Consider the following 24,765-nt stretch of genomic DNA (forward strand, 5'->3'; position numbering starts at 1 on the left):
TCCCCCCTATAACTGTCTAAGCATCCTTTCAAAGCAACACATATTCAACGAGATCACACTCTAGTAAATGAACACTATGGGGGTTATTTACTAAAGGAAAATCCACTTTGCACTGCAAGTGCACTTGAAAGTGCACTGAAAGTAAAGTCGCTGTAGATCCGAGGGGGACATGCAAGGATAATAAAAAACAGCATTTTAGCTTGCAAATGATTGGATGATAAAATCAGGAGAGCCTCCACTCATTTCAGATCTACCCCTTAGATATAGAGCGACTGCACTTCCAAGTGCCCTTTTAAGTGCACTTGCAGTGCAAATTGGATTTGCCTTTCTCTGAATAACCCCCTATATATCCTTAACCACTGCTTTGGCTCCTCTATTAACCAGTGTATTTTAGTCATCTGAATTGTTTTAGTTGTATTTGACTAAACTCTGCAGTACTTTTTATTGTACATCACGGGACACAGAGCAAGCTATAATCATGATTATGTGGGTTATAATGACACCTATAGGCGAATGGACACTGGCAGATCAAACAGGAAGTCCTCCCCTATGTAAACCCTCCTACATACACAGGAAGTACTTTAGTTTTTTCGCCAGTGTATACAGCGAGAGACCAATGCTGCGCCATTGCTGATAATGCATAATTATAAATATTTATAATTTGATGCCAGTTCAATTAAAACGCTCTACAGAAGCAGAGGTTACAATGCTTTGCTACAGCTCCCCTATTGTAAAGCCTATAAATTGGGCTTCAGCCTGGGATGGAGCTGACAGTCAGCAAAAACAAAAAGATGTCTTTTACTGCACAATATGGCCACCAATTAAAACAGATCCAAGCGCTCCATGCTCTCGGTTCACTGTGGGATTTCATGAGAATTTAAAGATGATGGGGATATGTATTCATTAATGTTTAATTCCTCAAACTTATAAATACATTTAAAATCCACTTAGTTTTAAAAATGTTCAAAATGCAAATAACAAAATACTAAAGAAGTGTATGCTATGCAAAAAAAAAATCTAGGTGGAATTAAGAAATCAGGAAATATGGCCATGTTCATGCATATTTATAACAAAACATTCATTCGACTGTATGCTGAAAACAGATGGAGAATATATACAAAAACAGGTTTTATACTTTAGATAGTTTTTTAAATCAGAAGCAGATAATCAAAAAATTGTTGATGAAAACAGAAAAGAGAACCATTACCAAATAAACCTTTGCTATTTATTGATTTTGAAGACAACTTTCACAATATATATATATATATATAAGAATTGCAATAGCTAACATTTTTCATGTACATAGACACACACACGCTAGAGAATGAGAGACATTGAGAGAACGACAGAAGAAAAGGAAAAAAAAAATTAAAAATCAATGATGATGATTAACGTTAATGATGATAATTAGGAAAGGTTTATCACAACATATGAAATAGCTGAAATTAGAGGCTGACTGGAAGCGGATTGATCTGCTCCAAACCTAGTAAATCCCCCCTCAATGTATCCGTGTACCAAAGTTACCAGTTCTAAGAGCGTAGGAAGAGAGACCAATTCAAATTAACATTAATAACTTCTCTTTAAAGGTTAAGTTCACCTTTTGTAACAGGTTACATATTATACCCATATTCAGGGTTTAACATGTTACAGATTCCTAGGAGTATTCTTGTTTTCCTTCTACATGAAAAAGTGATTGAGAACCATAAAATAAGTAGCATGATTTAATAAACTTTTACAACAACTATGCTGTTTATTTGAAACATATACCTGGAGATAAATAAGGTAAACCTATACATTTTTAAAATTAACACAGGTGCCTTTGAGTTTTTCTTGTTTGTCTTGAAGAACAGTGATCTTATCTTGGAAATAACCGACTACTTTTTGAAGCAATGGAAAAAGGTGCTCATAAAGAAAATGACTGAACTTGGTGTGAACTCCAACAGATCCCTGTAAAGGATTGATCCAGCATATCACTACCTCCTCTTGCCAACCCCACTCTTGCCAACTTTTCCCCCGATGTTGGATTTGCTGGAGGACTTTGAAGTAAAAAGTCTTGTCATAAATTCAGACACATCAGGCAGCTCTGGGTTGGAGTTCAGCATGTTCATGGACTGTTCCATTTCCTTAGGAAGAGAAATGTATTAACACATGTTTAATAATGCTATAGATTTCACACTTTAAACTACACAGACCAAATCATACAAACCACCACTCCACGCTAAATAGTGAAAAAAGCCCAAAGTCAAATATTATTTACAACATGAAAACTGCCATAATAACAATCCTTCAACTGATGACATATAAGGATATCCAATAAGAATAGCCTTATTTACAGCAGGTAAAGTATTGAACAAGTCACCATTTTTCACTGTAAATGTTTTTCTAAAGGTGCTATTGACATGAAATTTTCACCACGTCGGTAACAACCCATGCATACAAAGAAACCAATATAAATAAGTTCACAAATTAGGCTATGTGTAATAAAATGGAATGACACAGGGAAAAAGGTTTGAACACACAAATGGAGGTGCAAAAAGGCATGAAAAGCCAATACACAAGCTTAAACTATTAGTAATTAGAAAGCAATTCTGTCCCTTGTCAGTGCAAATTAATATCAGCTGGTTCAGTCTCAACTGATGGCCTATAAAAAAGGTGCATCATTAACCAAGGTGTCGCACAAGAAACATCTCATGATGGGTAAAAGCAAAGAGCTCTCTCAAGACCTTTGCAACCTTATTGTTGCAAAACATACTGAAGACATTGGTTACAGAAGGATTTCTTTACACTTCTGAATGTTACAGTGAGCACTGTTGGGGCCACAATCCAGAAGAACATTATTCCACCATAAACTGGCCACGACCGGGTGCTCCTCACAAGATTTCTGACAGAGGAGTGAAAAGAATTATCAGAATAGTTGTCCAAGAGCCAAGCACCACTTGTGGAGAGTTTTAGAAATACCTGAAATTAGCAGGTACAATTGTTTCAAAGAAAACAAGTAATGCACTGAACTGCCATGGGCTCCATTGCTGAAGAAAAAGCTTCTTGAAGCTCGTTTAAAGTTTGCTGCACAACATTTAGACAAGCATGTGAAATACTGGGAGAATATAGTCTGATCAGATGAGACCAAAATTGAACTCTTTGGATGCCATAATACACACTAGGTATGGAGGTGGGAACATCATGGTGTGGGGCTGAGAAAGAAAGAAAAAAAGAAAAAAAGAAAGAAAAAAAGAAAGAAAAAAAAGAAAGAAAAAAAGAAAGAAAAAAAAGAAAAAAAGAAAGAAAAAAAAGAAAAAAAAGAAAAAAAAAGAAAAAAAAGAAAAAAAAAGAGAAAGAAAAAGAGAAAGAAAGAGAAAGAAAGAGAAAGAGAGAAAGAGAGAAAGAGAGAAAGAGAGAAAGAGAGAAAGAAAGAGAGAAAGAAAGAGAGAAAGAAAGAAAGAAAGAAAGAAAGAAAGAAAGAAAGAAAGAAAGAAAGAAAGAAAGAAAGAAAGAAAGAAAGAAAGGTACCAAGACATTCTTGATAAAAATCTGCTGCCATCTACCAGGATGATGAAGATGAAACACAAAGGTGGACATTTCAGCAAGACAAGGATCCCAAACACAAAGCCAAGGAAACTCTCAACTGGTTTCAAAGAAAGAAAATAAAGCTGCTAGAATGGCCCAGCCAATCACCTGACTTGAATCCAATAGCAAATCTATAGAAAGAACTGAACATCAGAGTTCATAGAAGAGGCCCACGGAACCTTCAAGATTTGAAGATTGTGTGGAAGAATTGGCCAAAATCACACCTGAGCAATGCATGCAATAATTTCTCCATACAGGAGGTGTCCTGAAGCTGTCATTGCCAACAAAGGATTTTGTAGGAAGTATTAAATAAATTTCAGTTAGCGTGTTCAATACTTTTTACCTGTGTCATTCCCTTTTATTACTTAACTTAAATTTTTGAACGTATTTGTTTTGGTTTCTATGTATGGATTGCATGGGTTGTTCTCAACATGTGGTGAAAATTTCATGTCAATAGCACCTTTAGAAATATATTTACCCAGAAAAATGGTGATGTGTTCAATACTTATTTTACCCGCTGTATGTGATCTACACAGACCAAATGTTTACTATTTTTCCTTAGCTTCTTATATTTCTTAGAGTTGCCAATAGAAAGGTACCGCCATCAGATGATACAATTTTTACCTAGTTACTTTTAGACAAGTTAAATGTAATGCTCCCTGGGCAAGTACCACAAAAACGTTTTTTTTTTCTTTGTACTCGCTGTAATCCCCCCCCCCCACCCCACTTTAGTTTATTAATGCCCTTGTACACAGGCTGTCTGATCAGGTCCGCCCAGTTTTTCAGGCTGTCCGCTGACACCCGCCGCCATCTGATCCGCCAAAAATAGGCGGCTGGTGGTACTATTTTCCATCCATTTGGCAGATGGGATGGCATGGAAACAGACAAGTGGTTAGTTTTCATTTGATTGCCCCATAGAGAAGAGCAGGACTGTGTCCACTCTGCATAGCGGAGCGGACACAAACCGGTCACCCGCCTGTTCACCGGGGATCAGCAGAGAGATCCCCCCTGAGCAAGGGGATGCTGCATAGCGGAATGGACACAAACCGGTCACCCGCCTGTTCAGTGGGGATCAGCGGAGAGATCCCCCGCTGACCAAACGGATGCCCCATAGCGGAGGCGCCCATGTAATAGAGGCCTTAGAACAGTGAGGTTGATTTACTAAAACTGGAGAGTGCATAATCTGGTGCAGCTCTGCACAGAAGCCAATTAGCTTCCAGTTTTTCTTGTCAAAGCTTAATTGAACAAGCTGAAGTTATAAGCCGATTGGCTACTGTCAGCTGCACCAGATTTTGCACTCTCCAGTATTATTAAATCAACCTCACTGTTCTTAATAAACTATTGGGGAAAAAAAGTTTACAGCAAGTACAAAAAAAGGGAAGAGGTTTTGCGGGCATGAGTTCTCCCTGTTAAGCTTGTTATTCAAATATATGCTGCTATGTTGGCGCCAGGAAAAGGAAAATTGTATCAAATACTTACCGTAATTTTCCTTTCCTGACTTAAATCCATGGCAGCATAGGAACTCACTTTTTTGATCTTTCTCTTTATACGGAGAATAGGGAAGGTTGCGCTCAGTCAGACTTTTATAGATTTAAAACAGGTCCTGTGGGTGGTGATGGGGGTGGAGCTATACATGTACGCTGCCATGGATTGGAGTCAGGAAAGGAAAAGTACGGCATTTGATACAATTTCTATGATTCTATGATTTAGGGTGCAACATGTTCAACACTCCCCTTTTGTGTGACAGTGGGTTCAACTTCCCCACAGCTGCTGTCGCATTTTAAAATCCGCTCAACCCAAACAGCCACGTCATCAATTCACAAGGATCTGTGACAGAATAAAAACTACAAGTCCCGTTTGCAACTGCGGCAGACGGACTTGTAGTTTTAATGGACTGTGAGCATGCAGATTAGCAGGCTCGTAGTCCATTCACACTCACTCTAGCTTTCAAACTAAAAGCCCACACAAAACTACAATGCAGAAAGCTGTAGGGGGAGAGAGTGCAGGAGCCCAACATTGTACCCGTGATCCACTGATCATGGGTGCATTACCTTGGAGGCTGCAAAAATATTTCCATTTATTGTTTAGTTAAAAGGTGATATCAGCTTTTAAAGTGTTACTAAACCCAGGACCCTGCATTCATTACATATGGTTTCTCACAGTACATGGAGATGCAGTAATTTTAGTGATTATAAACTGCTAAATACCTTTTCTCATCAGCAGTATATAGCAGTCTTGTAACTTCTATAAGTGTCCGGTTGAGCACTGGTTAAAGCTTGAAGGAGTCATCTTTCTCCTCTGACTGTCCTATGAGGCTGCATGACCCTTGACTTCCTGTCTGGACAGTGCTGATTGGCCCTGTGCTGATCACATGCACCCTCCCAAAGAAAAACCAAAAAACTCTCTAGCAATACACATCAAACTGAGTATGTGCAGAGTGCCTACTAGGGCTCTGTTCTATCAGCAGATGGATTGGGGACAGTAAAAAAGGGGAGGATCAGAGAAGACAGGATCAAACAGCCATTTTACACAATGGTTAACTCCTTAGATTCCACAGCAAGGATAACAAGCATGCTTTACTGCATGTACAGAATGATTTTACTGTTGTGGGTTTAGCAACACTTTAAAAAGATCTAACAGGAATGATAATTGTTAAGGCAAGATATCTGAACAAAGTATCTCCCCCAGGGAATACAATTTTGGTGCACTCACTGCAAATGTGACAAGCCGGCTACTACTCTGTCTCTTGCCCTATCCATCACCTCATAGCGAGTTATATTTAGCAACTATATATCAATATGCCAGGTTTTTAAGAACTATATTTATATATTTATTACAACATAAAGCCATCATAAAAGTATTTCTGCAGGTTACCACTTCATAGCATTGACTAGCCCTATTATACAAGCAGCCACATATCTTAATGACCTTTATTGTTGAGTTTACTTAGAAATGTATAGCTACCATGTCAGATCACATTCTGCAAATAAAAGTTCAGTTAGCTAGAAAATGATTATGTGACTAATGGCTAGAACGATAGTATACACTGTGGTTTCATTTAGAGCCAATGTAGGAGTGCTTAACCACACATTATCATGGGTTCTAAATGGAACAACACAGTATAGTAACATTTCTATGAATAACACAATGACATTCTCGCCAAATTAAACTCAAAATGCAGAATATGATGCAAGGTAGCTATAGACTTCTAAATTAACTTCGCAAAAAGACCATCAAATATATTAAACAGGCGCTTATATAATAGGGCTGATTATAGGGCTATGTCATAATCAGTAGAAATGCTTTTATGGTGTTGTAATAAAGCATTTAATTCTATTCCTGAGAACCTGGCTCACAGTCATATTGATATACAGTTACTACGTATAATTTATCCACGCTAAGTTGGTGACAGTTAGGTAAAGGTTAAAATCAGACTTTTTATATAAGGCAAGATATTGGTGGGCTCACAGATAGTTCTACTGTCCACTCCTTTACAAGTTCTTCAGAAAAATGAATAAGTAGAGTTTTTTTTTTTTTTTTTTTTTTTTTTTTTTTAAGTGGAGGAAACTTGATCAGGCTGTATCCTGTAGTAAAAATCAGACTGCTTTTTGGGAAAGACATAAGCAAAGCATTGTGTCTGTAAAAACCCAGCTGTCTCTCTGCACTCTTTACAGAGACACTGGGAACTGGCTGTATGAGGATACAACCCCTTTGTGGCAAAAGTTTGTATCCCTTGGCAATTCTCTTAACTTAGGAAAGAGAATCTGTATGTGAACCATGTGCAGTTAAGCAAGCCGACTGAGAAGGCAAGTTGAGGCCACATGTTCTGAAATAGATTAGGAGACCAATTTAGGAGAGGAAGGAATTTAAGCTCTCCATCTATGCCCCTGCAGCAGAAATGCTAGTATAGACCCAGATTTCACTAGAAAAAAAAACAGAAGTTTTTTACCAGGCTATCCCAAGAGCTAACTCACAGGTGTGAGGGCTAGAAGTTCCCAGCAGTGTGGTTCCACAGTCTGCTGTGCCTCAGGAAAAGGCAAAGACTGCCTTGGAACAGTTTAATTCTGATGTGATTGAGAAGAACCACATTTATATATGGAATGCCGAGTCTTGAAGTCTGGCATGATACATTAAAAATATGAGGGTCCAAAATAACAATGTCAACAGCCGTCGATAACCTTCACCTTTTAAAATTTTGATCCCACTGGGCTCCTCTATGCAGAAAAAAAAAAACTATTAGATGTGGTGTGCCTTCTGTTTTTGTTTAGAATCCAACTTCTGTAATGCAGCTGTGGAGCATGTCAACCATTTTTTATCCACTTAATGACCAGGTTACAATACGGTACGTATGTCGCTGGACTTTGGGTGGTTATACCGTGATGATGCCTGCAGCTGCAGGCATCATTCTGGTACTGTTGTTTCGAGCCAATGGTTGGCTTCTTGTAATAGCAATCAGAGTGGCTAACCAGCTGCTCAATTGCTATAACAAGCAGCGGGAGGGGGATTGAGCTTTCCCGTCCCACCGGGAGACCTGAGTGATCAGCCAGCATGTCCGCCAGCACGTCTAGCGACTGGCCAGACAGCCAAGCAAAGCTGGATTTGGCTTTGAATGGCTGTTCGGAAAGTAACCCGGAAGTGATGACATGGCATCACTTCCGGTTTACCCGGATGTCAACAGTGCCATTTTTAAAAAAAATTGAAAATATTCAAAAACACACAGTGTTTTGAATGCTTTCAAGGGCAGGGGAGGTATTTGGGGTCTTAAAGACCCCAGATCCCTCCATAGAGAGGCAACCGTACCGTGCCTATTGCAGTCACAAAGGAGGTTTACATTCCTTGTGACAGCAATAAAAGTGATAAAAAAAAAAAAAAAAAAAAAAAAAAAAAGGAAGAATAAAAGCAACAGCGTAAATTAAAAAAAAAAAAAAAAAAAAAAAATTAACACACCCCTGTTCCCCGTGCTAGCACGGTCCCCCCATGTCGGTCCCGCATGCATGCAAACAGATCGTCCCAAGCATGTGAGGTATCTCTTCCAATGTCAGATCATGGGCAGTAATTCTAGCACTAGACCTCTAAAGTGGAAACCTGAAAGGGCTTTTAAAGCAGTTGTAAACCGCTGGATGTTTTTTTTTTCCTTACCTGCAAGGCTAACGCATAGTGTAAAGAAAAAGAAATGTGTCCGCGCAAAGGAATAAGTACCAGCTCAAAAGTTGGAACTATTTAATGGAACTGCTGCCTCTACCAAATTACTACCACTAGGTAGAGTAAATGAAAAAATAGAAGAAACTAAAGTAGATATGGCGCTGTTCTAATACTAGATGTTATTGTTAAAGGGTTAATTAAGACCACTGATGTTACCAATTAGTGGAATGACTTAATGATAGGGAGAAAGGAGGTAGATTACAATTGATACTTCTCTGCTGACAGTAAAACCCCACATAAGGGTAAGCAATGGTGCCTGTTTAAAAACAACTTAATCTCCCAAGTTTTCCTGCAAACGTGATGTGAAAATTAAATGAACTAAAAATAACTTGAACGTGTGTGGTGATACTAAGTGTATATGATACAAATCCAAAAAAAATATAGTATCTATGCGTGTTTAGATACTTTGTGTAATGTGTACACAATGCCCTGATTTGTCAACATAAATAAAATGAAGATGATCATATAAAATGAAAAATACAATAAAAACTAAAACCCATCTGAAACAAGTAATAAAATATCCACCTACATGTAAACATTCAGATTGCCAACAATGGCTATGGTAACATAATAGTGCTAGTTTATATAAATTCAATAAAGTGCTATGTGCCACTGGGAAACCAACTATGCTGATATTATTAATGAGACCAATAGTCCAAAACCACTTAAAATCAATAAAGTGCTTGTGTGCCAGTGAAAATCCACATTTAGTTTGATTCACTTCCCCACAGGTGATCACTCCGTGCGTGCCTTATCCGTGCTCCTATTATGGCTGCACTCACCAGATCCTTCACCCCCTGCTGGGGTCTAAGGCATCCACAGTATGTGCCACTGTGTAGCAATTTAGGGTATATCTCGTCCTTCTTGTTGGTTACGAAGCGATCCCATCACCAATACTCCTCTGCTGCCAAGTCCTGCAGTGTCTTCCCTCTATGTCTTATCAAATGGAATTCCACAGCACGGTGGCAGTTCCTTCAGAGCACATGCACCAGTGATGTCACTGGCTGCATGTACAGTAAACTGTGCCCGTTTAGGAGAGATTTACACTACCTATAGGTAAAAGCCTTATAATAGGCTTACCTATAGGTAAAATTCAAAGATGGAAGTTTAAAATAAAATTTATGTTGTCACCGTTGCACGGGCGTGCACAATTTTAAAGCGTGACATCTTTGGTATACATTTAAATGATGTAACATCATTTTTTTATATTTTACAAAAAAATAAAGAATTTTACATGTAAACAAAAGTGTAAAAAAAAAAAAAAAAAAAAAAAAAAAAAAGGCCTGGAGCGGAAGTGGTTATAGTTTAAAAAGAGCAAGATAAAACTAGTACCAGAGAACAGACAACAGTGTATTTTAATGACACAGTTAAGGGTTCAACACCCCAGCACCTAACTTCAAAATTAACTACATCACAAATGGTAATTACCCGTCTCATTTCTGGGTCACTAGTGTTTACAACTTTAGGAAGCAGCACAAAGATCAGTAGTGGCAGAACCATCATCATTACCTGTACAATTAAAACAGAAACATTTAGATAGGTTAGAAAAGGAATACAAGTTACATTTTTCCCTGCTTTCACATTAGAAGATACTGCTTAACAACTATGGATTCAATAAACCATTAGCATTCTATGCATTAAGGTAAAAAAATGTCAAACTACCTTTCCCCCTCTTGTCCTTAAACACTTACCTGGCTTGTCTCATCACTCCAGCACTTTTCCATTTCCTGGTCTCATAGAAGACGCAGGCAGTAGAGGGAGCCATAGGCTTGTGCTGCTGTCACTCAAACTCCTGTGAGTAGTGAGAGGGGGTGGTTGCTTAATTGTGCTGTGTCTATGGATGCACACAACCTGGCTCAGGAGCGTGCCTGCACAAGTCCCCCCACAACACAAGCCTCGCTGAGGAGGCACCCAGAGGAGAGGAGCTTACAACGCCAGCGAGGGGCTCCAGAAGAGGAGGGGACGAGCTGTGCAATATCAATCCACAGAGCAGGCAAATATGACATCTTTTTTATTTTAATTAAAAAAAAAAATTGCCTTTACAATAACTTTAAACTAGGGAAGAACTAAAAACAACACTTATATTTAAAGCAGTATTTCTCAGGGAGGGATATGATGTCACACACTGAATGGAGAGAAAACGGACACATTCCCCTCTACACAGTCTCATTGGGAAGCATGCACATTAGAGGCTGTTAACCATTTCAGCCACGGAAGATTTTACCCCCTTCCTGACCAGAGCACTTTTTACAATTTTGGCACTGCGTTGCTTTAACTGACAATTGTGTGGTCATGAAATGCTGTACCCAAACGAAATTTGTGTGCTTATTTTTCCCACAAATAGAGCTTTCTTTTGGTGGTATTTGAGCACCTCTGCGGTTTTTATTTTTTGCGCTATAAACAAAGAGCGACAATTTTGAAAACAAAAAAATATATATTTTTTTACTATAATGAATAGCTCCAATTAAAAAAAAAAAAAAAAACAACAAAAAAAAAAAAAACAAAAAACATTTCTTCATCAGTTTAGGCCAATATGTATTCTTCTACATTTTTTTTTTTTTTTTTTTTTACCAAAAATATGTAGAAGAATACATATTGGCCTAAACTGATGAAGAAATGTTTTTTTTTTTTTTTACCAAAAATAACACACAATCGCAATAAGCGTATATTGATTGGTTTGCGCAAAAGTTATAGCGTCTACAAACTATGGGAAAGGTTTACGGCATTTTTATTATTTTTTTTTACTAGTAATGGCGATTGCGGTGATCTGCGATTTTTATCGGTATTGCTACGGACAGATCGGACACTTTTGACACATTTTTGGGACCATTGACAATTATACGGCGATCAGTGCTATAAAAATGCACTGATTACTGTGTAAATGTCACTGGCAGGGAAAAAGTTAACACAAGGGGGCGATCAAGGGGCTAAATGTGTGTTCCCTCAGTGTGTTCTAACTGTATGGGGATAAGACTGGAGTAAGAGAGGACACATATCAATGTTCCAACTTACTAGGAACAAACGACATGTCTCCTCTCTGACAGCACAGGGATTTGTGTGTTTAAACACACAAATCCCCGCGCTGGCGCTCATGCACACGATCACTGGGCATGCGCATCGGGTCCCCTGCCATGCAGCGGGCACGCGTGCCCTCTGGTGACCAAAAAGGGGAAGGACGTACCCGTAAAGGGTTTTGCTCAGGAGAGACATTCTGCCACAGTATATCTGCATGAGCCGGTCGGGAACCGGTTAATCACTTGCTGCATGCAGAGAGAAGCCGTCACAATGGATTGCCTAGTATTGGAAAAAACTGCCAGACGTGACACATACAGATTGCAGGGGGAGGGAGAGAGCCGCCAAGATCCACACTAGGTGCTATGGATTGAGGCAAGTACATTTATGAGGATAGGTTTTGTTCATTTTTCTTTTCAAAGGTTTACAACCACTTTAAGGTAGAAAACTTCACTTAAATGTTATAAAGGGAGAAAAAAAAAAAAAAAAAAAAAAAAAAAAACACGTTCATGTGGTGGCTAAAGTAGAAAAATATAGGATTGCTACAGACTGGAGTTCTCTTTTAATACACTAAAAAACAATTAAAGACAAAAGCCATTCAACACAAAACAACCTACCATTGGGTTCATAAGAAAGTCTGTCCACCCCCAGGTCTCTCGCTTGATGAAATAGGATGGAGGACCTGAAGATTTCATCTGGAGAGGATATGGTAACCGGAGTACTTCTGTGGTTTTGATGTGATTTACATATCTGGCCCTTGAGAGAGTTACAGATTCAGTAATACATAGATTACAGTAATGAATGCATTCTAAAATATTGCATGTAGAAAATTCAGATACATTTCATAGTGTAATGCAGTCAGATTTGAAATCAGGTTGCCAGGTTAAAGTAAATGTAAACCCTTAAAAAAAAAAAAAAAAAATTCTAAAAAAAAAAAAAAAAAAACAAAAAAACTAAGGTTAGGTAAACATTTGGAAAATTGGGCGCCTTCCTGCAACACAATAAGGAAGAAGGAAGGAAGGAAGGAAGGAAGGAAGGAAGGAAGGAAGGAAGGAAGGAAGGAAAGAAAAAATAAAAGGAGAAAGAAAGAAAGGAAAGGAAAGAAAGAAAGAAAAAGAAATGAAAAAAAAGAAAGAAACCCACAAAATTATTTTTGCAGGGCACACAGCTTTCCCAATAATTCTTAAAGTGATATCAAATGCAAGTTTTTTTTTTTTAAACCGGATTCACCAGTCATACATGTCCATCAGGATGCGCTAATGCGTGCCCCCGAAGGCACACAGAGCGGCGATCAGTGATGAGCCATTTCCCCAGGACACAGCCCATCCCCGCTCAGGGTAAACAGCCAACTAAATTGTCTGTTTACCATGTAATTGGCTGTGTCCAATCACTGCTGGTCACAATTGTAAACATACAGCGGTTACTCGCTGTTCCCGGCTTTCTTCTCCTCCTCACACACTGATCGTGTGAGGAGAACCGAGAATCAGTGAGTGAACCGCTTCTGTCTAGTCTACACATACTTTACGGTGCACCACACGCCCCCTCCAATAAAGAGAACATGTCAGGATAGCCCCTTTAGCGCATCCGTCAGGACTGTCCCGTCAGCGCATTCCATTAGTGCCACCATCAGTGGATCTGTCAGCACAGCCCAATCAGTGTCACCCATCACAGAGCCAACATCAGCAGTCTACCCATCGCAGCTTCACATCAGCCGCCATGTCCAAAAGATATCTTACACCTGAGGAAGCATATACAATCCTTACTATGTTGGATGACGAGAGCAGCAGGGGAGCTCTCACCATCCGATTCTGATTCGAAATACAAGCCAGTAGAGCAGGGATATGCAATTAGCGGACCTCCAGCTGTTGCAAAACTACAAGTCCCATCATGCCTCTGCCTTACAGCTGTCAGAGTCTTGCTATGCCTCATGGGACTTGTAGTTCTGCAACAGCTGGAGGTCCGCTAATTGCATATCCCTGCAGTAGAGAGTAGTAAACCGGAGAAGGAAACAGTTCCTCCCAAAAGAATAAGAACAGAAGACCAGCAGCGCCATACACTCCAACAGTACACCAACAGAATAACACACCAGATCTAAGGAATCCAGGCCCAAACCTACCTTTGCGATGTCCTGGCAATCCCATTATGGCTGCCTTCCAGCTCAGGTTCAGCTAAAATCCCACCTTTCACTTCACAGCCAGTTGTGCAGCTCAACACTGAAAATTTTTCAAAAATAGACTTTTTTTTTATTTGCTTTCCCTCAAGATTTGCCTCAGTACATTGTGGACCAAACAAATCTTTTTGCAGAGCAATTTATTGCCACCAACCCCAATTCTTCCTATGCCCGCATGTTTCATTGGCAACTTCTCACAGTAGACGAGTTAAAATTGTTTTTGGGCCTTACATTTAATATAGGGCTTACAAAGAAAAATGAAGTACATGCCCACTGGTCCACCAACCCCATACATGGTGATTTATTCTGCGGTCAAGTCCAGGACACGCTATGACATAATGCGCTTCCTGCATTTTTATGACAACTTTCAGTGCCCATAAAATACGTCTATTAATAAAATCTTTTTCCAAGCGATTTGCAGAAATTTATGTCCCAGACCAAAACATTTGTGTCAACGAACCCCTTGGCCACTTCACTGGCCGGCTGCAATTCAAACAATATAGTCCCAGTAAGAGGGCCAGGTAAAGATTAAAACACAACAAACTATGTGAAAAAGCCACAGGATATGTGCATGCCTTCCGTGTGTACAAAGGCAAAAAGACTCCCAGCTCCAGCCCTTAGTGTACATCGGAACCAGTAGAAAAAAAAAATATATCTGGGACCTGGCATACCTGTTAAAAAAGGCTACCACATCTACCTTGACAATTATAATACTAATCTGCCCCTTTTCCACCACCTGTACCATGAAAAAACCTTGGCCTGCGGTACCACCAGAAAACACAGAACTTAGTGACAACAAGGCTACAAATCAGCAAGTATGAGGAGAAAAGTGGAGGGATAAGAGAGATGTCTACATCCTGTCCACCATCCACAAAGACACCTTGGTGGAGATTCCCAGAAGACACGGTCCCATTGTAAAGCCTGAATGCATCCATGATTATAATCTGTTCATGGGAGAAAAGGAGGGGGGGGGGGGTATTTAAACGACTAGATGCTACAGCCCTATTTAGCAATTAAAAAAAGTCCCTATACTGGTATTAAATAAGTTGCAGTTTACCTTTCTCCTAATGGCCATCAAAAGTCAAGAGAAAGACCCAGCACCTTCCTCAAATTTATCCAAGAAATTGTTGTTGCCCTGATCTACAAGCAAGGATCCCTCCCCCCCTCAGAAAGCACTGGCTCTCATTGTGTGTCCACTTCATGAGCAAACGTTTCCCAAAACCAGAATCCGGAAGAGGACGCCAAAAGAAATGTTGTGTATGCAGCAGAGGAGGAGTTAGAACAGATGCCAGTTATCCCCAATGTCCCTCCCAACCTGGCCTACGCATCGGAGAATGCTTCAGACGTTACACATCCCTAAGATATTAGTTTCCCTTATTTTAACATCCTGTCATTTCCCCATTTCAAATACTTTGCCTGCTACCACGTTTCTACCTTACATGTTAACTGATCTTGGCCTGTTTACTGGCGATGCCTCTGCCTGCCGTCTGGATAGTTTCTCGTGCACGGACCTTGGCCTGTTAATAGACAATGTTTTTTGCCTGCCTTTTGAACTGATTATTTGCCCCGTTACTGTAGTACACAGATGTCTCATATATGTGAGGGGCTTCAGAAGAGTGCTCTGAGTAGAGAAAACAGTTTTTGGCTTTCTCTGGGCTTTGTAATTCCTAGAACAGGGTCTAGAGACCAGAGGCTTCAAAGAGATTTGGGTGGGAGCAGCCTCTACCCCTGTCCCCATTTATTCTTGACCGAGGCCCCAAGCTTGATGTTCCTACCTGGACCAATACTTTGGCTGTGCTGACCCTATGTTTGGCTGTAATGACCCAGGACTTTATGGACCATGTTCCTCTCTGCTGCTGCTTACCACATCCCTACCTGCTAGCTGGACCAATGCTTTGGCTGTGCTGACAGTATCTCTGTATGCTACCTGTACTGAATATGGACAGTATTCCTGCCTGCTGCCTGGACTGATGCTCTCCTCTGTGGACCACTGCACTACTAAAATCACAGGTAATCTTTTGTTTACCCTTTGCTATGTGCCATGCTATGTGTTAGAAGGGTCTTCAAAAATGCAATAGGTTGTCAGGAAACTATATGTGTAATTTACAGTGGGGCAAAAAAGTATTTAGTCAGCCACCAATTGTGCAAGTTCGTCCGCTTAAAAAGATGAGAGAGAGGCCTGTAATTGTCATCATAGGTATACCTCAACTATGAGAGACAAAATGTGGAAACGAATCCAGACAATCACATTGTCTGATTTTTGAAAGAATTTATTTGCAAATTATGGTGGAAAATAAGTATTTGGTCACCTACAAACAAGAAAGATTTCTGGCACTCACAGACCTGTATCTTCTTCTTTAAGAGGCTCCTCTGTCCTCCACTCATTACCTGTATTAATGGCACCTGTTCGAACTTGTTATCGTATAAAAGACACCTGTCCACAACCTCAAACAGTCACACTCCAAACTCCACTATGGTGAAGACCAAACAGCTGTCGAAGGACAACAGAAACAAAATTGTAGACCTGCACCAGGCTGGGAAGACTGAATCTGCAATAGGCAAGCAGCTTGATGTGAAGAAATCAACTGTGGGAGCAATAATTAGAAAACGGAAGACATACAAGACCACTGATAATCTCCCTCGATCTGGGGCTCCACACAATATCTCACCCCGTGGGGTCAAAATGAACACAAGAACGGTGAGCAAAAATCCCAGAACCACACAGGGGGGGACCTAGTGAATGACCTGCAGAGAGCTGGGACCAACGTAACAAAGGCTACCATCAGTAACACACTACGCCGCCAGGGACTCAGATCCTGCAGTGCCAGACCTGTCCCCCTGCTTAAGCCAGTACAACTGAGGTTTGCTAGAGTGCATTTGGATGATTCAGAAGAGGATTAGGAGAATGTCATATGGTCAGATGAAACCAAAGTAGAACTGTTTGGTAGAAACACAACTCGTCGTGTTTGGAGGAGAGAGAATGCTGAGTTGAAACCAAAGAACACCATACCTACTGTGAAGCATAGTGGTGGCAACATTATGCTTTGGGGCTGTTTCTCTGCAAAGGGAACAGGACGACTGATCCGTGTACATGAAAGAATGAATGGGGCCATGTATCGTGAGATTTTGAGTGCAAACCTCCTCCCATCAGCAAGCGCATTAAAGATGAAACGTGACTGGGTCTTTCAGCATGACAATGATCCCAAACACACCGCCCAGGCGATAAAGGAGTGGCTTCGTAAGAAGCATTTCAAGGTCCTTTTCTCTACTGGCTAGTGGCCTAGCCAGTCTCCAGATCTGAACCCCATAGAAAACCTTTAAGGGAGTTGAAAGTCCGTGTTGCCCAGCGACAACCCCAAAACATCACTGCTCTAGAGGACATCTGCATGGAGGAATGGGCCAACATACCAGCAACAGTGTGTGACTACCTTGTGAAGACTTACAGAAAACGTTTGACCTCTGTCATTGCCAAAAAAGGATATATAACAAAGTATTGAGATGAACTTTTGATATTGACAAAATACTTATTTTCCACCATAATTTGCAAATAAATAATTTCAAAAATCAGACAGACAATGTGATTGTCTGGATTTGTTTCCACATTTTGTCTCTCATAGTTGAGGTATACCTAGGATGACAATTACAGGCCTCTCTCATCTTTTTAAGTGGGAGAACATGCACAATTGGTGGCTGACTTTTTTGCCCCACTGTATGTCCCCAGAACGCCTGATGGTGCTCCTTGATGTTGGGCCTCTCTATGTGGCTAGGCTGTGAAAAAGAATTGTTCTATATGTTCATTAGTCTGTTGAAAATAGGAGCAACAGAGATACCCAACACGTCTACAATTGATAAAGGTAAAATATAAGGATATATGCATTGAAAAATTTTATAGACCAGCAAAATATCAAAATGTTGAATTTCTCAATTGTGTGTGCACCAACCATGCAGATTGCATAAACACTCAAAAATATCTTGCATCCAGATTAAAATTGCTTGGAACATGCTGAGGCTATAGACCCGCCCATTTCGGTCCAGGGAGAGAAGACTGCACGTGAAGCGCATCAAAAACCCAACAGGAAGTCACTCACAAAGGGCGCCCCAATATGGCCCCTCAGAGTCCCCACATGTATCCCAGATCGACTGATATCGCTGTAGAGAAAAGGAAATAACCACACTTGATCTAGTCTAGCCGGTTCCAGACCAGCCGCCGTAGTTACACTGCGGCAGGTTGGCCCAGCTGCGCGAAGCGTCGTAGCTATACGTCGCGCGCACCCCCTTGGCGGCCGTGACGATTGGATTCGATCCAGAACCGGTCAATCCCCGGGCCAAGGCCAATGGTATCTGGCCTGGACCCGGTGATCGCTCCTGCGAATTAGATCCTTCCCCTGCATGTGTAAGTGTAAACACAGCAGGGGAAGCGATGTCATCTCTCCTTGTGGAAGGCTTTTCGTTCCAGAGAGAGGAGAGAAGACATCTCAGAGTAAGTGCACCAACACTACACTGAAACCAGTTCATGTAGGTACACTTGCCACCCCCAATCACCCCTCCAGTTAACCCCTTCACCACCTGTCTGTGTCACCCAGTGCAGTGTTCATATTTTTTTGATCACTGTACTGGTGTCATTAGTGACAAAAATCAGCGTTAGGGTACTTAGTGGTAGGCCCAGATGGGTCTAGGGACCCCTCCAAACCCCCCCTAATAAAGGTTTAACCCCTTGATCCCCCCTGTCACCAGTGATCACTATTAGTGTCACAAGTGACGCTGGTTAGCTAGTTTATTTTTTTATAACCTCAGGGCACCTGCCGTATATTACCTAAATAAAGGTTTAACCCCAGATCACCCGGTGGGTGATATCAGTTAGGTTTTAGTGACAGATAGGGTCTGCATCGCCCCAGGCAGCGTCAGATTAGTGCCAGTAGCGCTAACACCCACGCACGCACCATACACCTCCCTTAGTAGTATAGTGTCTGAACGGATTGATATCTGATCAGATCTATACTAGCGTCCCCAGCAGTTAAGGGTTCCCAAAAATGTAGTGTTAACAGGATCAGCCCAGATATCTGCGTTTAGCCCCTCAGCCCAGCCAAGCCCACCCAAGTGCAGTATCAATCGATCACTGTCACTTACAAAAACACAACACATATAACTGCAGCGATCGCAGAGTCAGGCATGATCCCTGCAAACGCTAGCAGTTTTTTTGTAGCGTTTGAAGCAGTCGCTGACAGTGGGGAGCTCTTTTTCTTGTGAGTCTCACTACTGTACCAGTAAATTTAGAGACCAAAATGTCAAAATCAAAGTACACTAGTGAAGAGGCCTACACGTTTCTGAGCATGACAGATAGTGAAGAGGAAGTCACTCATCTGTCAGATTCAGGCTCAGAATACGATCCTGTAGACAGCAGCGGCACCCTGACAGATAGCTCCGACGACGGAGTTGTGGTCCCTGCCAAGGTCAGGCGTACCAGACCCAGTTCTTCTGCAGTCGTTGAGGTGCAAGAACTGCAGGGCTCTCGTATTGAGCAGAGAGCCAGTACTAGTGCCGCTCATCCTTTTGGTGAACTGGCAAGCACCAGCGGCCTAGTACATCCTGGTCGTACATCCAGCACTGCAGTAACACTTGGTGACGTGGCGAGTCCCATAAGTGCAGTTCAAGCTGGCGTGGTGGCTAGCACGATTAGTGTCCCACTGCCACTAAGAAGACGACAAACACAGGCCCGTCGAGCCCATAGTGCCCTTCCTGCTGCATTCGCCAATCCTATTTGGGTGCCCACCACTTCTGCAGCATCCGTACTTCCCCCATTCACTGGCCAACCTGGAATTCAGGTGGTAACAGTTGATTTTACGCCAATTGATTTTTATTCTTTGTTTTTCACGGAAGATCTCTATAGATCTATTGTGGACCAAAACAATTTGTATGCTGGTCAATTCATCGCCGCTAATCCCCAGTTGACCCTTGCCAGAGATTGGAGACCTATTACGGTCTCCGAATTTAAGACCTTCCTGGGACTATCCCTCCCTATGGGCATAACTAAAGAGTGAGTTGCGGTCATATTGGTCCACTGACCCAATTCACCAAATGCCCGCGTTCTCTGCCTCTAGGACATGATACCAGCAGATCTTGCGGTTCATGCACTTCAATGATAATGAACTGTCGTCCTCGGGGTGACCCTGGATTTGATCGGTTCTACAAACTTCAGCTCTTCGTAAACCACTTCAACCAACAGTTTGCAGCCTTGTTTACTCCCGATCAACTTGTCTGCGTTGACGAGTCCCTGATTACGTTTTCTGGCCTCTTGTCTATCAAACAGTATCTTCTCAGCAAGCGTGCCAGATACGGGGTCAAGATGTACAAGATCTGTGACAGATCAACAGGGAAAAGTCACGTAGAGCTGGAGAACTGCCCAGACTACATAGCGAGCGCTGTTAAGATTGTGTAGGATTTGGTGTCACCCTTGTTCGGAAAGGGGTACCACTTGTACATGGACAATTATTACAAGAGCGTGCCACATTTTAGTCACCTTTATGTATTATGGAATTGGCACATGTGGCACCGTGCAATCTAATCACCGGGGCTTCCCCCAACGGCTTGTAGAATCCCGACAGACGGGGGGAGAGAGCGTGCTTGAATTGTAATAATTTGTTAGCACTGAAGTGGAAGGATTTGCAGAATGTTTTCATTCTATCCTCCCTTCACACAGATACTACAGACCAAATTTCTATGGCGACTGGTGTTGTGGAGAAACCCTGTGTCCATGAATACAACCTTAATATGGGAGGGGTAGACCTCAATGACCAGTTGTTGGCGCCGTACCTAATTGCCCGTAAGGTCAGATGCTGGTACAAAAAAAAGTGTCTGTATAGTTATTTCAATTGGCTTTGCTGAACGCTTTTGTGCTATACAAAGCTTCAGGACGAACTGGATCCTTCCTCAAATTCCAGGAAGAGCTCGTCACAGCCCTTCTGTATCCAGACGGTGCTATGACCCACCTTCCCAACGCAAATGCACTGAGCCGGCTGCATGAGAGGCATTTGTCCTCCCTGGTACCCCTACCCAAAGAACACCCCAAAGAAGATGATGTTGTGTCTGCATAAAACGCAGATTTAGGCGTGACACCCGCTTTTATTGTGCCTCCTGTCCTGACCAACATGGTCACTGCATCGGTGACTGTTTCAAATGCTACCACACACTAGTGGAGTATTAGCGTAGGGTACAGCACTACACAGTCCTAGGGCACACTAACACAGGGTCTCGAAAGATGGGGTGGCCATCACATTTTGAGAGACCCCAATCTGCAACGTTCAGTTTACAGTTTTTATAAAAGTGAAAAAAAAATAAAATAAATAAAGACAGACAAAAATAGTTGTGTTTTTATTTTTTTTCTCTCTCTATTGTTCTCTCTCGTGTTCGCTCTCTACTGTCCACTCTATTGTTCGCTCACGATTGTTCTATATCTATTGTTCTCTCTCGGTTTTATTTTTACTATGTTTTATTGCATTTGCTTTGCAGGTATGGTATGTTATACTGTAATGTTACTTTGTTTTATTGTTAACCATCATTTGCTTAGCAGGTACACCATTCAGCTGCAGCACTGATTTATCTATCTTGACAGCAATAGCATTTGCTCCCACGATACGTAAATCAGCGACTCCAGCGCTGTAGGAGGAGATTTCACCACCAGTGAAAAAAAAAAAAAAAAAAAAAAAAAGGTACATGTATGCCCATCATTAGAAGTGGGTGGATGAAGGGCGGTATTCTAATGGTGGGCATACCTAACAATCTTTTTTTCATGCAGCCTGAAAAAAAGAACATTACAATGTATGCACAACAAGGACCAGCGACGTACTGGTAAGTTGCTGGACCGAGTGGTTATACCAGAATGATGCCTGCAGGTTTTGGCATCATTCTTTTCAGCCAGTGGTCGGCTTTCATGTAAAAGCAATCCTAGCGGCTAATTAGCCTCTAGACTGCTTTTACAAGCAGTGGGAGGGAACGTCCCCCCCCCCCCCCCCACCGTCTTCCATGGTTTTCTCAGGCTCTCCTGTCCCAACAGGGAACCCAAGAATGCAGCCAGTGGCTCCGCCAGCTGACTATAAAGCTGATCAGAGACCAGAACAGCTCCAATCATCTCTATGGACTAAGTAACCGGAAGCTATGAGAATTTCATGACTTAGGTTTTGCCGGATATAAACAGCGCCATAGGGAAATTGGCAAAGAATTTGATCACACCGATCTTGGTGTGGTCAGATGCTTTGAGGGCAGAGGAGAGATCTAGGGTCTAAAAAGGAGTACCGGTCACTAACTATTGCTATTGTAGGGGAGATTTACATTAAAAAAAAAAAAAAAAAAAAATGAAAGGAACAGTTTAAAAATAAAATAGCAAAATAAATAATAAAAAAATAAAAAAAATAAAAATAAAAGCACCCCTGTCCCCCATGCTTACGCGCAAAGGCGAACGCAAGCGTCGGTCTGGTGTCATATGTAAACAGCAATTGCACCTTGCATGTGAGGTATCACCGCAAAGGTCAGATCGAGGGCAGTAATTTTAGCAGAAGATCTCCTCTGTAAAACTAAAGTGGTAACCTGTAAAGGCTTTTAAAAATATATGTAGTTTGTCGCCGCTGCACTTTTAAAGCATGTTGTGTTTGGTATCCATGTACTCGGCATAAGATCATCTTTGTTATTACATCAAATATTTGGGCAATATAGTGTGTTTCAGTGCCTTAAGGGTTAATAAAGTGCATTTTTCCCCCCAAAAAATTGTGTTTTAAAAAACGCTGCGCAAATACTGTGTGAAAAAAAATTGCAACATCCATTTTAATCTGTAGGGCCTTTGCTTTAAAAAAAATATATAATGATTAGGGGTTCAAAGTAATTTTCTTGCAAAAAATGTTTTCATGTAAACAAAAAGTGTCAGAAAGGGCTTTGTCTTCAAGTGGTTAGAAGAGTGGGTGATGTGTGACATAAGCTTCTAAATGTGCATAAAATGCCAGGACAGTTCACAACCCCCCAAAATGACCCCTTTTTGGAAAGTAGACACCCCAAGCTAATTGCTGACAGGCATGTTGCGTCCATGGAATATTATATATTTTGCCACAAGTTGCAAAAAATGACAATCTGGTTTTTTTTTTGGCACAAAGTCGTCACTAAATTATATATTGCTCATACATGCCATGGGCATATGTGAAATTACACCCCAAAATACATTCTGCTGCTTCTCTCAAGTACGGGGATACCACATGTGTGAGACTTTTTGGGAGCCTAGCCGTGTACAGGACCCTGAAAACCAAGCACCGCCTTCAGGCTTTCTAAGGGCGTAAAATGCTGATTTCACTTCCTCACTACCTATCACAGTTTCTTGGCCATGAAATGTCAAGGTAGAACAAACCCCTCCCAAATGACCCCATTTTGGAAAGAAGACACTTCAAGCTATTTGCTGAGAGGCATGTTGAGTCCATGGAATATTTTATATTTTACCACAAGTTTAGGGAAAATTATTTTTTTTTTTTTCTTTTACAGAACGTTGTCACCAAATGATATATTGCTACAAACATGCCATGGGCATATGTGAAATTGCACCCCAAAATACATTCTGTTGCTTCTCCTGAGTACAGGGATACCACATGTGTGAGACTTTTTGGGAGCCTAACCACGTACAGGACCCTGAAAACCAATCACTGCCCAGTCCATTAGAGTCAATTAGAGGTTACCAAGGACCTGCAAGGTTTTCCTGAAGGGACTGTTGCACATAGTTCAAGGCGTGTTTGACCCTCTTAGGATCATGTAAGGAGGTGAGCGATTATTGCATCTGGTGGCAGGAGCACTATGCACATAGAGGCTGTGTGAAGTAAAGAAGTACTTTGCATCTCTTTGCATGCTAAACAGAGGAAATTATGACTAATATTGGACTTGCTCATTATTGATGCAGCACTGTCACATTTTTACTTTAAATTTACTGTTTTTTCTGTGCGAGCACTTTAGTGACAGCAGCAGCATTTCTGGTTGTTTTTATTAATTCATTCTATAGGAAAATAGCACGCAACTACTCCACTTTCAATCTATAACCACTCTTTAAAGTATCAGATCCTGAACCAGGTTCTTCATGGCAAGAGCTTTTACCGGATTTTTTGGAATATCCACCACAAAATACCTTCTTGGTGGAGCCTCTGCAAATTCTATTTCATAGCCGTTGCTGACAAGATTCCAGATATACAGGCTTGTCATTTTCTCCCACTGTGGAAGGAAAGCCTGCAGTCTTCCTCCCACTGGAAGCAGCAAGCCATTGAGACTTCTCGGGCTGCATAGAAGTACGGAAAAGGACTCCTCCCTTTCCTCTTGCTTTCTACGACACCCAGACTTTCCTTACCTACTCCGTTCTGCGGCCAAAACAGATGCCGCACGCCCAACCAGAAGCTCCGCCCCCACCTGGAAATGGCATCACGGGCTTCCCAGATGCTGCTGGACACCAAAAACCATGGCCGCCACCATGCAGGAGACATGAGGGGCTGCAACTTGTCAGTCAGTACTGGCTCTCCCCACGCACTGAGGGGGAGAGAGTAGCCAGGAAGGAGGACCCCACACCTGGGACACTGCCTGGAGGACCCTTGGTGCAAATAAATAAAGGTAAAAGGGAACCTCAGGCAGCACCTGAGAGAATGTAGTCCCCACAATTCCTGTGTGTTCCTACGTGCCCGGAGGAAACACGATAACTGAGGAAGAGGCAATTTAAAGTTTATGGTGGGTGTGTATTTCCTGCAGGAGGAAAAGCTACGTTCTCTCAAGTGTTGTCCTAAAATAAATGTTAAGAAGAATACACTTAA

The 24,765-nt window shown here is 41.5% G+C and overlaps 1 protein-coding gene across 1 annotated transcript in view; it reads right to left on the reverse strand.

Annotated features, from left to right (window-relative positions):
* Positions 1-1,720: 1,720 nt before the first annotated feature.
* EMC7 (ER membrane protein complex subunit 7) overlaps positions 1,721-24,765 on the reverse strand; it is a 60,806-nt gene continuing 37,761 nt past the window's right edge. The window contains exons 3-5 of the mRNA XM_073609922.1: positions 12,396-12,534; positions 10,195-10,275; positions 1,721-2,123 (exon numbers count right to left, since the gene is read on the reverse strand). Of these exons, the coding sequence (XP_073466023.1) occupies positions 1,974-2,123; positions 10,195-10,275; positions 12,396-12,534 (370 nt within the window). The 3' untranslated portion in view covers positions 1,721-1,973. The remainder of the gene's footprint in view (positions 2,124-10,194; positions 10,276-12,395; positions 12,535-24,765) is intronic.

The sequence above is a fragment of the Aquarana catesbeiana genome, linkage group LG13 (assembly GCF_042186555.1).
Source record: "Aquarana catesbeiana isolate 2022-GZ linkage group LG13, ASM4218655v1, whole genome shotgun sequence".
NCBI classification, from domain to species: domain Eukaryota; kingdom Metazoa; phylum Chordata; class Amphibia; order Anura; family Ranidae; genus Aquarana; species Aquarana catesbeiana.